We start from the raw sequence: 16,012 nt of genomic DNA, 5'->3' as shown, positions 1-16,012 counted from the left end.
CATCGAAAAATATTCACCGGTTTTCAAGATATTAGACTTTTACTTTTGTTTACTTTTTGGGATCTCCGCTGTTCCTAGCGACTTTATTTGAAAGTGCGGCATTTGTTGCGCGCAAAGCAGCATATACCACCGCGTGCTACTAAACGTTTTAGTAAAAGATTTAAAAATCGTTAGATCTCCGCTGACGTCACAAATTCTAAGGGGGCATACCAATGCACTAGCCCCTTAGAATCCGAAAACTGCAAGTTTGAAATTCCATATCTCCGAATTAAAGCATTTGTCGATGTTGTGAGTGCCCAAACCGGTATTTGCAGGCCATGGCCACCAATTTGGCTATCTCAACTCAAAACTAATGTTAAGGTGGGAGTGTCCCTTTAATGAAGCTGCGTCTTTAGCATACCTATAAGTATGATGGCGCGACTGGAAGCTAAAATTACGAATCAAATGAAACTATGACACCCAAAACGCATATAGGAGTTGGGTTGTAGATGTGGCAACAAGTAGTGACAACCGAGGTTAAAGAAGTGGAAATACGCAAGAGATGGGGAAGAGATGTGACCAGAAGACGATATTTTAGGGTGGCTTAGACCTTGTGATTATGGAATGTTGTGTGCACGACGGCATTCAGTCTCGTAATTTGGCAAAATCCTCTCTGTTTGGGGACTGCACCTCAGAACAGCGCGTGGTTTCTGTTCTGCGTGAGTCCGCCACCGCTGTACAAATAACATCCTGTGTTATTTCGTCACTGCTTACCGGCACCACAGCTCCTGTGGGGCTGTCAGTTTACCTATAGCATGCTGTTTGTCGGCGGGATATTTTTACCAGCGAGGTAGCTAGGCTCGTTAGGCCGGCCTTTGAACATTGTCACAAACATCAGCGAGCCCTCGCCCAAACAAACTCGCTCACAATTACAGATTACTCTCGCAAACATACACACACCCAAGCGTGTCGATTAGCGCTCCGCTTATGACCAAAAATGCACCACTCTTTTACCTTACCGCAATAATTAATAAGGATTTTTTTCCTTAGGCCCTATGTAGACCCAAGTCAAACCCTGAATTTGTGACATAACACATTGACGAAACCTTAACAATGTGACGTTGGCAACTGACTCCCTTACAGCGGTTGCAGACAACGCCTTTTTGGTTCAAAAAGCCTAGAGCGTTATACTGATTCAAAGAAGTGCGTTGTTTGATTTGAATTGGTCAGTGTTTACAATGTCAGCTTGATGGCCTCCTATCCTTGCCGGAACTCTCCGAGGAAAAAGGCTTCATAATAGCCGTTTTCACGACGGGTTATCTGGCGAATGCACCTGATTTGACAAAGTCTGCACCAAATATCTTTTACAACAATTTTTTTTATATCATGAACTTATTTCAGTGTTTTAATCAAAAATCATGTCTGATAATTTGTGAAATGAGGAACAGAAACATCTGTGCAATCCAAACTGACAACTTTTAAGAAGCACAATGAACCTGAGTTGACCAAATCTGCACCAAATCTGCACCAAATGTGTACCAGATAGCCGTTGTGAAAACGGCTATCATGTGTTCCGTCCAATCTGGCGTCAGCGGTTTTTTTTAGTATTTTTCGCTGCGTCATAATGGTTTGTCAACGTCAAACCCTGTTGTTGTTTTCATTTTTCATGTTTCGTCACGTCAAGCCCTATTTCGCAGAAACACTGTTATTCAGGATGTTTCATCACCACTCACCGTCATGTTTCGCAGCTAGCGCTTTTTCTTTTTCATGTTTCGTCGTAACACTAGTCCTATCTCGCATTAGCGCTGTTTCGTGTTTTTTTCTTCATCACCGTCAAATTCTGACTTCTGTAGTCTGTTCCAAGTCTGTTCCATATCAAACTTGTAGTCGGAGTTTCTTCGGCAGATCGCTCCTCCGCTCAAGAATTTGCGTCTTAAAATGCAGTTAAAATGTAAGAGCTGTATGTATATACAGTAATCACGCACTGCTTTCAGCAGGGCACTTCGGCTGCAAGCTTGAAACGGAACAGAGTATAGTTCTGTCTGTTTCACCGCCGTCTTATGCTGACGTTGCGTCCTTTCTGTGTCTGACAGGTGGTGCTGGTCTTCATCCTGAGCATCGCCTCGCTGGTCATCTACTTCATCGACGCCTCAGAGTAAGTAACCGGGCCCCCTTCGACCTCCCCCCCCCCTTCGATCCTTCTCGACTTACCATAGACATGGGAAGAGGTACCGAGCACGGGTTACTGGCGCAAATCGAGGAATAATCATTGCGGAGTTATTGTAGTGGAATTTTGGCTACGGATGCCTCAGACCGCAGACTTCAGAAACCTGAGTTTAGCTCCCAGAGTTCAAATTATAAATCCCTCATTGCGGACTTGACTTTCAAGCTCTAGCTGAGGACTACAAGATATACTTTTAATATCTTTTATAGCAGAAAAGGGGCATATATTTTTCTATTTAAATACAAATGCTTGGCATCGGTTACCAAGCGTATGTACTTACAAATTACCATACCTACCAACAAACAACTATCCGGCGAAATGCTGATGATTATGAGCTTAATTAATGTCTATTGATTTGTGTATACTGCCTTATTCCGGCTAATGAATCCCGAAGGCTAGCCATTACTTCTTAATTCTGATTACAGACGAATGACTTCTGAATACTAACTATTGACTATTGATAGCTCACTGTCGACAACTGACTATCGAATCTTCGTCGATGACTTTTGATGGTTGACTTTTTGTTGCTGACAACTGACCTCTGTATCTGCGCTGCTGATAAAACATTCTGCAGAAAAATTGTGCACATATAGATAACGTCGCGATCCAGTGTGAGAAGGTCTCATCCTTGGAGAAAGCACAGGGGTTCAGGTATTTGAGACCATTGCAGTCACTAAAACCGGAATGATACGCTTATCAGTCCGCTTACCCTGGTATTTCAGGAATCAGAAATAGCATAGTATTGGTGCCGGTTCGTATTCCTGCTGCCCTAGCTAAAACAGGGACATAATCTTCCATTCAGCTCTCGCTCCCATCCTTCGTGAAAAGTTTTCATACTTCGGGGAGCGCTTTTCATTCACCATGAAATTATGTAAGATGTCATCCTCAAAATAGCTGGCTATCGCTATCACGCTGTGGCTATTTCAATGCTAATTTATTTCCGTATTCTCATATAAATCCCTGAGAGTGGCAGGCTATCAAAGTTAACTCTCTCGCTGTTATACATGGGGCGCTATAGACGATATAGTGCTACAAATATAAGGCATGTCAGTCTTTGGATTGACGAATAAATTGAACTTGAATGAGCAACAGATAAAGGAAGACAGTTTCTATGATCAGTAATAGAATATTTAATTTCTTGCGGCTTTGAGCCAAAGTTTGACCCACTAGTCTGTGTATCAGTATTGACCTCTGTATCAGTCGTAACCCCTTTATCCTTTGACCTCTGCATCTTATATGAGACCTCCGTTTCTGACAGTATCCCTATGTTACCCCTACATCCTGCCTCCCTTAAATCCCATAAGCTTATATCCGATAACCTCTGTATCCTTATGAAAACTATGTAACCCTCTGTTATCCTTTTATGACGATGTATCCTTCTGTATCATTTTGCAACCTCTGTGTCCCTTAGCACTCCTCTGTTACCCTCGTATGTTTACGTGACTTGCTATTCCCTCTTTATCCCTCTTGAGACCTCTGTATCAGTAATACCTATGTATCCATCTGTATCCCTGTATCAGTTGTGACCCTTGTATCCTGTGACATTTGCATCCCCCAATGCCCCTTTGTGACCTCTGTATGACCCCAGTACCCCTCTATGACCTTTATGACCCCTGTATGACCCCTGTATCAGCTGGCGGCCCGCGGCGCGATGGCAGCCGGTCGCCACTTCTGTAACCATCGCTCCGGTCAATAGTTCGCGGAATTCACCGGATTGTTTGGTCGGCACGCAGTCACAGTGTGCGCCTCCACTGGACCATTTGGACACTGTGGTCTTATCGTCGGTTGGGAGTCAATTGCCTGGATGGTAAATATCACACAGGACCGTATATGGCATGTTTGCCGTTTTGGAGCTTCAACACAAAAAGTTGGCATACATTGACATACGGAAAAGTAGAATAGCAGCCAAAGAGAGTGGTCTATGGCGCATTCATGCGATATTGAAGCCAGAAATATTACGTTGAACAATTTTGGCCGTCGAAGCGCTATGCAAAGGCCGTTATATAAAACGTCCGGGAACAACGTGTTGAAGCCACGTTAGATGTCAGAGCTTTATGTTTAGTCGATGTAGTTTCTGCGATTTGAAACTACGTCTCGCAATGGCTTAGCAGTGGCTGCTTACACAACATTTAGCTTTAGATAACACGAGCCTCTACTGGTCACTCTTGTGCCTCTAGATTCATTCCTTTGTTCTTCAGACTTGACACAGGCCACGATTCACGGCTTCTTTTTTACATCGTCTCTCTTGTCGTCAGTTTAGCGGAAGTGCGACCAATCAGACGGAAGCGGTATACGACCTAAAACTGCACTTCCATTCTCAGAACCATGTCGCTGCCGGGTACGGTATCGTTTACATGGGTTGTCATGGTAACATGATGGAGCTTCTTAAGTGGCATTATTATCTGGTTCAGCCTCAGTGTGGGCTACATTGGCAACACCGATGGCATTATTACCGGAAACAAACTACACGATCCATTTGACTCGACATTTTTATGATTTTTTATTTCTTATATGGAAACAAAGAAATGTTCAAAAAATATCTTCAAAAGCGATTGTAATCAAGCAAAGATTGTTATCAAGATAGGTCGAATCGACTGCCAATCGTCTCGCCGCAATCAGCATTTATCGGCGAATAGCGGATTTTTCAAATCCCTTTGGGATTTACTCGACTTCCACAAAGTAATCTCGGTCTGTCAGGCTTTCAGACGAATCGGGGACCGTTCGACCTCTCGGTATCGACCGTCAGCTCGGCTTCGACCATTCGGCCTATCGGTCGACACGAATCGTTACCACTGTCTGAGGTCAAACCGGACAATGGGGTCGGGTCCCTCTGACGTCACTATCTCGATGTTCTGCCGAACTACATTATGGAAATTGGCGTGTCAGTCGGTGATTGAATTGACCTCCGGGATATGGGGCTACATTTGTGGATTTCGTTGAGACATTTCAGAAGCCTTGGATTTGGTCGCTCTCAGAAGATTAAACTTGTTTTGTTCATTGTTGCTGTCGGGCAGAGTTATGGGCCATGTCTTTGAAGATGTCCATCATTATTCTGAACCACATTCGCTTTATGTTCTTTAATTTTGAAATGAATATCTCGTGTTATTTAATTTTGGAAACGAATATCTCGAGCTTGTATACATCAGGCCATATAATACTGACGAAGCTAGACTGACAAGGCATTAACCCTACAAGGCTAGAGATGTAGCCATGTAGTTTATCTAAAAATAAAATATACCGACGCGCTTGCTCTGGTTGATTTTATAGTTTGCATTTCAAAAAAAAATAAAAAGCAGAAATATCGTTGTACATAGTTTGGAAATAACTGCCACGTGGTTTTGAAAAATAATTAAATAATTCTTTTTGGAAGTGTTTATCAGCGCAGAAATATCACCCATGCCTTTTATGATCCCCCGCTGATGAATGAGTCGCGTTGCACTTGCAATCATGACTTATCGTTATAGGCACTAGGCAGAACACAAATAATGGTCAAATCGATTCAAGGCGCAAATTAAAAGCAATGGGACTTTCTGCTTCTGTTCAGTGAGATGTGCTAAAAACCAGGGCTTCGGAGTCGCAGTCGGAGTCGATTTTTGAAGCCTGAGCTAGAGTCGGAGTCGGAGTCACCAGAAAATCCATCGACTCAGCAGCCCTGCTAAAAACATACCAAATGCTGATGATCTACCTACGCATGTCAGCGGGTTGTTCCAATTACGTACCTACGTTTCGTGCATATTTCGTTTTATGTGTTTCGGCTCATTGCTGAACTGTCTGTCTGAAGATCATTATAACCGCACATACCAGTGAGAAAGCAACAGCTCCATTACGTTTTTGCTCTTCTTTGCTTATCAACAAAGCTATTTTTGCGCTTTTCTTTTTTGCTTTGTAATAAACAAAGTTGTACATTTTGCAGACCCTTATTCGATCAAATTGTCAATGCGCCACGTCATCCTCTGAGGGCTTGTCTCTGGGTATGCAGTGTTCCTGTCTGAATCCCGCAATCTGAAGGCAGAAGGGGCGCAGCCATTCCCCGAACCAGATATGTTTGGCTTGAGTCACCGGTAAGATACCATAGAAGTGACGCTGTCCAACCGTCCTGCGATTGACTACCAGTTTCCAAGGCTTCTGTCATTCTCTTTATAGGCCACGTAATTACAAGCGACGGGTGGGGCTAAAACGGACCGAAAAATCAATCCTGGACACACACTTTACCTACATGATTCACACTGCAATGTCAACATTTCTAGGTGCTTTAGTAGATCACATCTGGGCAAGACAGGGTAAACGCGCCCACTGCTAGCGCCCACTGCTGGTGACAGCGGGCGAAAACAACCACGGAAAAATCACTCACAGGCCCCAGCTTCCATTCTCCTTTTTAAAATTGTTGAGCAAAATGCGAAACTATCATTTCAATTGTTTAGAAGGTGTTTTTGAGAGAGAAAAAAATTATATGAAAATTGTAAAATTTATTTTTAAAAAAGGTAGAAATACCTTTTTTAATAATATAAAAAAGGTATATAAGGAATGGTAAAAGCTAAAAATATAATTACAGAGGACATGTCATGCTCACTAGGTACTCAGCTGACGTAAAAGGAAAGCCCCAGCACTGAGGTCCATGCCGAGTGTAGAATTCCCAAGGATCCGGGCCAGCCCAGCTCTCTGGAAGAGAGAGGAAGGGAGAGGAAGAGCAGCGGAGCAGCGGCGGCGCCGGGCTATTGATCGAGCTCGCCCCACGTGACCCGGAGGGGGGGGGGTGAGTGGGGGGGGGGGGGGCGAGCTTCGACACAGTTCGACCGGCCGCTATTGTTGCGGCTCGTCCAGCTCTGAGAGCTGTGGGCTGGACGACTAGGCTGGAGGGATGGATCGGTCCAGGGGGGACTGTTGGATCAGGGTAGAAATGGGAGGTAGAAGTTTGGATACGTGAATGGGATACCGACGTTTTGGTATACTTATACCAAACCGATAACGAGTTGATATTGTATATTTCAAATCTTATGTATGTCGCTGTGCTTCATAGGGCCTTGCTTATGTTAAAAGCTTCCGAATAAGGGAAAGGTGATTTTATCCAGTATTTCCTCATGCTAGTTAGTTTGGCTTTTGTAATGTTCCTGGTTTTAGTAATTTGCAAGGTTTCGGTCTCAAAATACAAATCGACAGCACCAGTTCAAGGAGAAGTCACTTCAAACTCGAACTGGGCAAGAGTCGGGACGGACGTTCGCCTATTGCTGTTCGTCCAAGACATGTGTTCAAGAGCTGCAAAGATACCTGTTGGTTTTGTTTTATCATAGATCGTAGCTGACAAGCCCTGAAAAGCCACGCAAGGACTCAAAGTACCTTCCAGTACATAAATGTCTCGTTTTACATGGTTAGCGGCATCGATTGCACTATAGCGTCGCTATGGTTTATAGCATCATTCCCCTTCCACTTACCGTGCACCAATGCATGATCGGGCCGATCGGGGTGAATAAATGAACACCATCGCCACGAATGACGGAACTGAGGCGTCCATTACTCGAACGCTAGTGGTCGCCTCACGGCGGCCGCCATTTTGTCTGGCCTTGACTGATGAGTTGCGCCTCGGGCGCTACAGGTCATCAAAGGTCGCGTGCGGAACTAATGACATGGGCGGCTGTCCTCCCCCCTCTGCCCTCCCCTCCCCCTCCCTCGAGGCGGCTGGGGTGGCACGGCGATGTCCGGTTGCTAAGTGATGAAAAGTATTTGTCCTAGTTTCGACTGTAAAATGCAATGGGACTGTTGTGTCAAAACCGGCTATGGCAACGTTAGGTAGGTAGTTACATTGATCACATACATAAGTAAGGCTTTTTAATCCTGCAGCCCTGTGTGTGCAATATTTGGGCATTGCTATTACCAAGACAACGAGCCCCCATGCGCATTGCAAGCGAATGTTTCATTTATTATTCTATTCATTATTCATTTATAAGTGTCATGATGATTTCAAATACGGACATGTTAGTGTAGCATCGGTATTATTCCAGTATTTGCTGTTTCAAGCAAGCCACAAAATGAGAGCGTTCAATATATTATAAAGGCAGGTAATGTGTCTAATTAATGCTGCTCATGTTGTGGTATGCTGCTTTTTATTCTTGTCGTGACAAGACTAAGCGAAATAGACTCCCGTTTTTATCGACTTGCCGGAAAGTCCCAGTGCCGTGAGACAGCTGCCGTGCTGAAAAGAAATTGGTCGCTAAATGACGCACGGAACCTAAATTGAGCACGTGCCATCCTGAGTAAACGTCATCATATAAATGGTGGGGGATGGCACACCAGGCGGATCACGTATCTCGTTATCACTGATGGACAAAAACGCAGCGCCAGGAAATGGTGATATCGCAAGGAAATGGAACCATCAGCATAACGTGATCAGACTTACTCACGTCATTAACAATGTGATTAGGAATGCACATTAGTACATTTAGGTATCGACGAGATCATAGTTTTTTCCCATCAGCACATGTATGTACCGGCTTCGGTATAGTCCAGATCCCGATTACTGAATCCTTCCGTCCAATTCTTGTACTGTGTGGTCCAAACCGTGGGCCTTGACCTAGTGTCCCAGACGTCTTTATGTTCAAACTTTAAACGATGACGTACTAAGTTCATAAGTATAGTCTTTGCAATAATAGAGTTAGCAAACCGAACATTACAATGCATGGGTAATTAGTCCCTCGAGGAAGGTTGCCAGCAACAAAGCTTGAATCGTGCTCGGTACGTGTGTAAGCATATTTGATCGATGAATGATGAGCCGCCTGAGCATAATGGTAACACAAAATCAAAACTGTTGCGTGCTGAAGGTCCCTCTCTTACCATAACATTCTTTTTCAATGCTGATTCCCTGTTGTCTTACTATCGCATTCTTTATCATCACCTTTGCATAATCCTCAGTAGTCATGCCATCAGAACAAAGCATTCCCTCCCGTCTCTGCCTTTGGATGTCCAATCTTCCCTCCTGTGTCAGCAATCAGCATTGGCGCCGCTCTTCCTCCCTGCTGCGTCCGCGCCTCACCTCCCCCCCCCCCCGTCATCGTTTTGGCGCGGCCGGAGATGGCGCGACCCCCCTCCCCTCCCCCGTCCACCTCCGGGTGCTGATAGAGCATCTCGCTCCAGTTGACCCGTATTCCTCCCCACCTCTCCCCTCCTCCCTTCCTCTTCCCGTTCCCCTCGATTATTCACCGATTGGTCCAGAAGGAAATGGAGCATAGCATTGCTGGCTGTGTTTCTTCATTTGGCAGCCTTTCTGAGGCTTTAGGACGGCTGCCAAATTTCCGGTCGCTGGGAGTATTTGTGCTGACTGTGCTGGCGCGAAGGGCTAGACGCTCAGAGAGTCCTTCGTCGCTGTTTCTGACGATCCTTGCGACCTTTATCGTCGGGTAATGTGTCTTCTGTATTTTTTATGATCATTTCCTCATCTGTTTTTATATGTCTTCCGACTCCTAATGTCCCTCACCGGTTAGAATGGATAGAAGCAGCAAATTGGAGACAACGGAGACGTGATAGGTCAGAAAAATGACGACTAGAATGGTGACTAAGACTGGTGACGGTCAGACTGATGACGGGACAAACAGACAGAATCGTAACATGTTAGCACCACTAACTATGAGGCATTAAGCAGAAATTGATGCGAACCGTACAACCAAAATATTAATGAAGTTTTCATTGTGTTTAGCTTTTTATATACTGGAGCTTTTTCAAGTGAAGAGCTGATAAAACTTTTCTAAAAAATTATGACATGTCTAGCTTAGCAAAACTGGTTAACCCTCGCCGGCACAGGCCATTTTGCGTCCTTCGACGGCACAAGGGGGGAGGGGGGTTGGTACGACCCCCCCTCGCGTTTGGCCCCTGATCGAGCTAGAGCTTCGCGGAAAAAAACGAGCGTGTTGCCCGTCACGAGACGAAGCCGATGATACCCAATTTTAAGGTCCTAGGTCATCGGGTGACCTTCCAGGTCAGGTCAATGACCCGAAAACCGGGAAAATCGGGACCTGTTAGAAAGTCGTAAATTGTGGCTGCTATGTAGTGGTTTTCCGGGGTGCTGATCACGAATATCGTGTTAGTGTTGATCAGAGAAGATGTCTTTAAGCATTTAGACCAGGTCGGGTCAGGTCAGGTCAGGTCAACCGGTAGGGGTTGTGACGGGTATTCGTAATACGTGTCAACCGTCTCTGACAGCTTCGTAACATGTTACGAAGGCACCAAAACTACTTCGTAAATGTTCAAATGGTTGCCAAATTCGAATTCAGCTCCAAAAACTAGCCTAGAAACATGTAAAACTCGAAAAATTGGGATTGTCCTGTTGACGGTTATACCAAATACACAAATACACAAATACACAAAAAAGTGAACCGAGGTCACCCGAGGTCACCAAAGGTCAATGACCTGACCTGACCTTCAGGTGACCTTGACACCCATCCTAATGTATGGAAGCGACATCAAATTACATGTTTGAACGTTTGAAACCACAAAAAGCTTGCAAACGCGCGGCTAATGTGAGCCGACATACGCCGAATCGCGATTCCGGCCAAACATGGCCTCGGAAAAGAGGTCACAGGTCAAAGGTCATTGGGGTCAGGGTCATGAAATTTTCAGGGTAGGTGTAAAATTGATAAATGCGAGGGTGCTGAAAGTTTCGTCGCGATCGGCGGCTTTTTACGCGAGTTATTCGCGAAAAACCTTAGGGGGGGTTGCTTCAACCCTCCCCCCCTGTGCCGGCGAGGGTTAAAATGTCAAAATGACATGAACTGACAAAGTAGCCTCATCACTCTTGTTCCACCCCTCTGTATTAGCTTGTCATTGGACCGATCAGTGACCCACACACACTCCCGCCCACTAGCATCTGGTGTGACTCAGTCCTTGACAGGTGTTATTCACAGTCAGGGACGAGCCAAGTGAAGCCCGGGCCCGCCACGGGGGTCCACAGCGGGTGGGCTCCCACTGACCGCTACACATAGCCCCAGGGGAGGGGGATGGAGGGGGTGTCAGTCAAGGTTGGCACAGAGCCAACAAACTGCTGGGTGAAGACACAACACCTGTGTGCGAGTTACACGGCGGGGTTTTGTGCGCGTTGGGACGTTTATTGTTTGATGTAGGTTAGATTATGTTGATTATTAGTCAGTGGGATGTTTTTGTCGCTGTTTACTTGAGCGTCACACGATGAGTACCTACGTGATGCAAAATGTGGGACGCCTTTTTTGGTGCGTTGTGTGTATTTTACCTCCGTGAAGGGCACATGACGCGTTTTATTTTTAGCTCAACGACGTATTCGACTGCGCAGATTTTCATTTAAAAAATCGATTGGGATGGGAAACACCAATTTTTTTAGAGGCAGGACATTACGATGCTAACACTTTTTGTTCATCGCTTTTGTCAATCACAATTTAAAAAATGAAAGCACTGAAAGGTTACGTTTAGACTTTGAAGTTCTAGTACCCTTTTGGTATTTTCTTGTGCATGTGAAGTTTGACAATCAATTGATCTGTGAATGTCACTGTATTACCCTCGCCTGACGAGTGTCGAGTTGCAACTCCAATGAAACCAGCATAGAACATTTCTAGGAATATGTATAGAAGTAGACCCTTTATGCGTGTGCCTTGAAATATCACTTCATGACCTTCACATAGAAATGCATCATGTGAATGTTTTGAGTTACAGCAAATATTGCCACGCTTTGCACTTGCTCGAAATTACATTCTTCACAATTCAGAACATTAAAGAAGTAAAGACGCACTTTGATCCGATTTCATGTCACAAAAAACATTGAATTTTGAACTCAGATGCCTACTGCTTCAAGCAACTTGTTATATATTGTTTTTTTTATTCGTCTGGACCAAGATATTTCATCTAAATGTGTCTAAAAACGGCCTACGGATTTGATATCGCCCATATTCGGCTGATCCATGGGCTCTCCGAGCCTTCGCCTGTTTCACTACGTCGCACCGTTACCCAGTATCCTGAACCCAATATCTATTTAGGCGCAGCGCTAAATGTGTGGTCCGCTCTTGTGTTCCGTTTTGGGCTATCTTCCTCTCCTATTGATTAAACTCTCCCTGTCCTGATGGAGGCAGCCTGGGGCATCCTGTGCTCAGCTCCTGCACTCTTTTTGGAGTTAGGGGCGTCAAATGTTCCAGTTTTGTGTCCTGTTCGGGGCGCCGTGTGTCCCAGCTCTTATACCCTATTCGGGGTGTCGTGTGTCCCAGCTTTGTTTCTCGTGGGCGTCGTGTGCCCACTTTCTCGTGTCCCATGGGCATTGTGTGCCCAAGCCTCGTGTCCCATGGGCTTCTTGTGCCTCAGTCCCAGTGTTCCGCGGGCGCCGGCTCTGAGCGTGTGCCCTGTTTTGCAGCGTGGGCCAGGAGATTATCAGCGATGGTGAAAGCCCGGGCGATCCGCCCATTCGCCGACGGTAACCGACATGGACCTCGGCCGGGTCACTGACCTTGGGCCGGGTCACTGACCTTCGCCTGGGTCAGCCAGTCCCGTCTGCCAGCGGCAAAACTCGTACTAGTTTGCTGATACTAATAATGACACACCTGGGCAAATTATTTAATAAAATCGTTTTATATCTTAAAAAAGATTACCTTTTCAAGCATAGAAATGTTTCGCTTCTTTTCACTGGTTGCCACTCTTAGCTCTAAGCAATGAATCACTTTGCACTCTTCTGTGGCTTTATTACCAGATTGTATTTTATTACCAGATATAATTATTGTATCCAGCAATTACTGCTGTTGTATGGCAGATTCCGGCTATGGCAGATTCCGGCGGATTCCCAGAGTCCGTTTGCTGTGTCGAGTTTTGCCGCCGGTCGTCGGGCTGGTCTGACCAGGGTCGAACGTTGAAAGGCAGCCGGGCGCAGCAGTCTTGTTTCTTCCGTGTCTGTCCCACTGCCGTGTGGCTGCTTGACTTCAGAGACGAAACAAATGACAAAAAAGCCGGAAATTGTGCCAGGGTCATCCATATCGAGTATTGCGGTCAAGATGTGTTTAATTTCGCGTCGGAAACTGCGGAGTTCTTAGGTTACGACTACGAACTTTGGGGCACTTTTGCTCGATTTTATAATCGTCTTAATCGGACGAAGAAAAGAGAGCTGCTTGCGGCTTGGGCTAAGAAAATCCAGACTTTGTTGTGCGAATGCTGGGTGTTTTTCATTTGGGTCGCTAGTTTGCGGAATTTTTGTCATTGTCTCGTTCTGTTATGTGCGTGCTTTTATCTAATAGAGCGGCTGAAATCCCAGGTCGTCGTGGATAAGAAAAGTCGTTGTTGGGCATGAGGACGTGCAATTAGATTAATTGTGGTTGGAGGCTGGGTAGATATTTTGTGTAGGTCAGTTGAGCTAGGTTTGTGCTGTGACGTTTGTGAGGCTTGGGCAGATTCTAACACCGTAACATACTAATTAGTGCACTTAGATGTTAATGCTTTTGTTGGTGAGAGGAGCCACAACAAACGAGCTGTCTCAAAAGATAGGTGATACTGCAAGTCGCAAGTCCATAAAATGGAATGAAGACAAAAACAAATTACTCAGGCACAACAATTATCATCTTGATTATTCATGCATTTTTATGATTTGTCTCTTACATTTTTTTTTTGTATGTTTAGAAAAACGTCAGAGATCTAGGGCTCGCTGAATTCTAGTGGTACTACGGCATTCTTAAGCAGTGCATTTGGTCTGGTTCTAGAATTTTCATGGGTCCACAATGGTTTTCGATGGCTACTAGCATCAGGCATTTGCGAATGACATTTTGATTTATCGAAAGTCAATAACAACTGCAGCTTGATAGTGTTTTGTGTAGTAGCAGTGGGAATCATGGCTTGTCATAAATTGTACCCGACTCTAACAACAGTTGGCTTGTGTTTCTGTCGTTGCTATGACAACCGACCAAATGGATTTGGCTGTGTTGGTAGGTACTGGAACCTATTTTGCTGCGAAAACAACTAACTATTCCACGATTGCTTTGCAAAGTCGAAGCCCTGGTTAATTTCTGAGTATTGGCAAAAGTAAATTGTTTGTCTTGCGTCAAAGCCATAAATGGTTCTGTTTGTCACCGCTCGCATTTTATATTTATTTAAATCGGGCTGATGTACCCGAGGAACGGGGTTTTCAGCGGAACCGAAAAGTGTGCATGGATGAGTGCATAAATTATAGGTGCCGGCTTATGAAGGTCTCGTGTTTAATGTCTACTTGACGGTGAACCACCTAGCAGCAGCCCTGTTATGTAAATTGCAGACGTCAACTTGAAGTAGACTTATTTACGGAAAATATTGGGTATTGTTTGAAACATCATTTGAGCAGGCCTTGGAAAGCAAATGCATAATGAACCAACAAAATAAGAAGCTACAAACCATAAACCTGACATGCATGACAACTGTAGTGTGTACCACTGTAGCCGTTCTATGTGTCGACTAGGCGCTACGTAGGTAGATAGGTTCGATCTCAGACCCCACACCCCGCCTTTCCAGCATGCTCGTTACCATCGTCCCATTGTTCACCGCAACCCGCACGATCCGTAATGGAAAAACGACAGAGTTTATAACATTTAATGGGCTTGAAGACGTCCCGCATTTTGCAAATATTATGCCAAGCTTGTGTGTGTAGCGCTGCTTCTCGATTCCTGATCAATTAAAAATTTTCGTGCCACCTTATAGAGTACATAAATACGATTCTTGTTTTAAGTTTAGCAGCGCGACACATATATTTGATTAAGAAAATAAGAAAATACATTTCATTCATTAAAAGCATTGAGCCAATGTTTATATTTTGGTTAAAATTTGAATAGATGAGTCCGAACTTATAACATAATCTGAGGAAATACGTGCTCTATTTTTCGGTTGACTCAATCAATTTTTAGGTCTGGTGGATTGTGTTTTGGGGGAAAGCTGTGCAAAATACAAGGGCTTCTAGAGCTGCCTTAAAAGTCTAACAAGCCCTAGTTCTTTCTTATCCATCAGGCTCGTCAACCCTTGGCACCTATGTGAATTCTGACGACCGTTTGCAAACCATCGGAAAGCTGTTGAAGAAATTGAATACCTTTGTTACGTGGTCTATTTTTTTCTTTCGAGACACTTGGAGGGGACAGGCGTATCTTATGTGTTGATAAACCTGCGTACGCTAGACCGCAATAGATCAATGTAATTTCTTGGTTACTTTTTGGCTGGTCGAAGAGCTAAGCTTCGTGTGAAAATATTCCAAACGCTCCCATCGTGCGATATCTGGCGGATGAAATGCTACCATAAACTGCATGCAGTAACTGTTGCTGCAATATTTATCCTGTCACTTTTCTTCCTTCCTTCCTCTAACTTGATGTCCCTTCATAAATAGTTGTTTAGTCCTGAACAAACGTCCGCTAGTTGATAATGCGTTTCATAGATGGCGCTGGCGTAGGCCCCTGAAGTGATGCTGTGCCGCGGGGCTCCCGCTGGTTTGGGCCGCATGGAGACTTCAACACATGAAGAGCGCGTAGCCGGCGCTGGCTGTTTGCAGTAGTTTACATCGGTTATCAACAGAAATTAGTTACCCTACAGTTTTTACATGTAGACTGTAGAGCTAGGAATTGATTTTTGCCTAGAATAAAACATTCATGCCAAGTTTCATTTGCCTTTAGAAAAAGAAAACATTGAAATTCTAAGTGAAGATAAACAAACACTTTTCAGCGTTGATGCTACATGATGATAGTCAGCATACTATTGTATTTTTTGTGAATATAATTAACATAAAAATGACATAGACTAGAGTATAGGAGCTCACTGCTATGCGAAGACTAAATCATATGCCATTCTGCTTCGATAATTTCCCCGTCCAATGAG

The 16,012-nt window shown here is 44.6% G+C and overlaps 1 protein-coding gene across 13 annotated transcripts in view; it reads left to right on the top strand.

Moving 5' to 3' along the window:
• LOC122387854 (calcium-activated potassium channel slowpoke-like) overlaps positions 1-16,012 on the top strand; it is a 98,104-nt gene that overhangs the window by 15,547 nt on the left and 66,545 nt on the right. For 9 of the 13 annotated variants that reach the window (XM_043378434.1, XM_043378427.1, XM_043378424.1 and 6 more), the window contains exons 3-4: positions 2,073-2,134; positions 12,558-12,617. In XM_043378434.1, the coding sequence (XP_043234369.1) occupies positions 2,073-2,134; positions 12,558-12,617 (122 nt within the window). The remainder of the gene's footprint in view (positions 1-2,072; positions 2,135-12,557; positions 12,618-16,012) is intronic. The other 4 variants (XM_043378431.1, XM_043378428.1, XM_043378432.1 and 1 more) reach the window with 1 other exon arrangement.

This window comes from Amphibalanus amphitrite, unplaced genomic scaffold, assembly GCF_019059575.1.
Source record: "Amphibalanus amphitrite isolate SeventyFive unplaced genomic scaffold, NRLGWU_Aamphi_draft 000300F_arrow, whole genome shotgun sequence".
NCBI lineage: Eukaryota > Metazoa > Arthropoda > Thecostraca > Balanomorpha > Balanidae > Amphibalanus > Amphibalanus amphitrite.
Note: the sequence above shows the minus strand (reverse complement) of the source record. Positions and strands in the feature narration are given on the sequence as shown.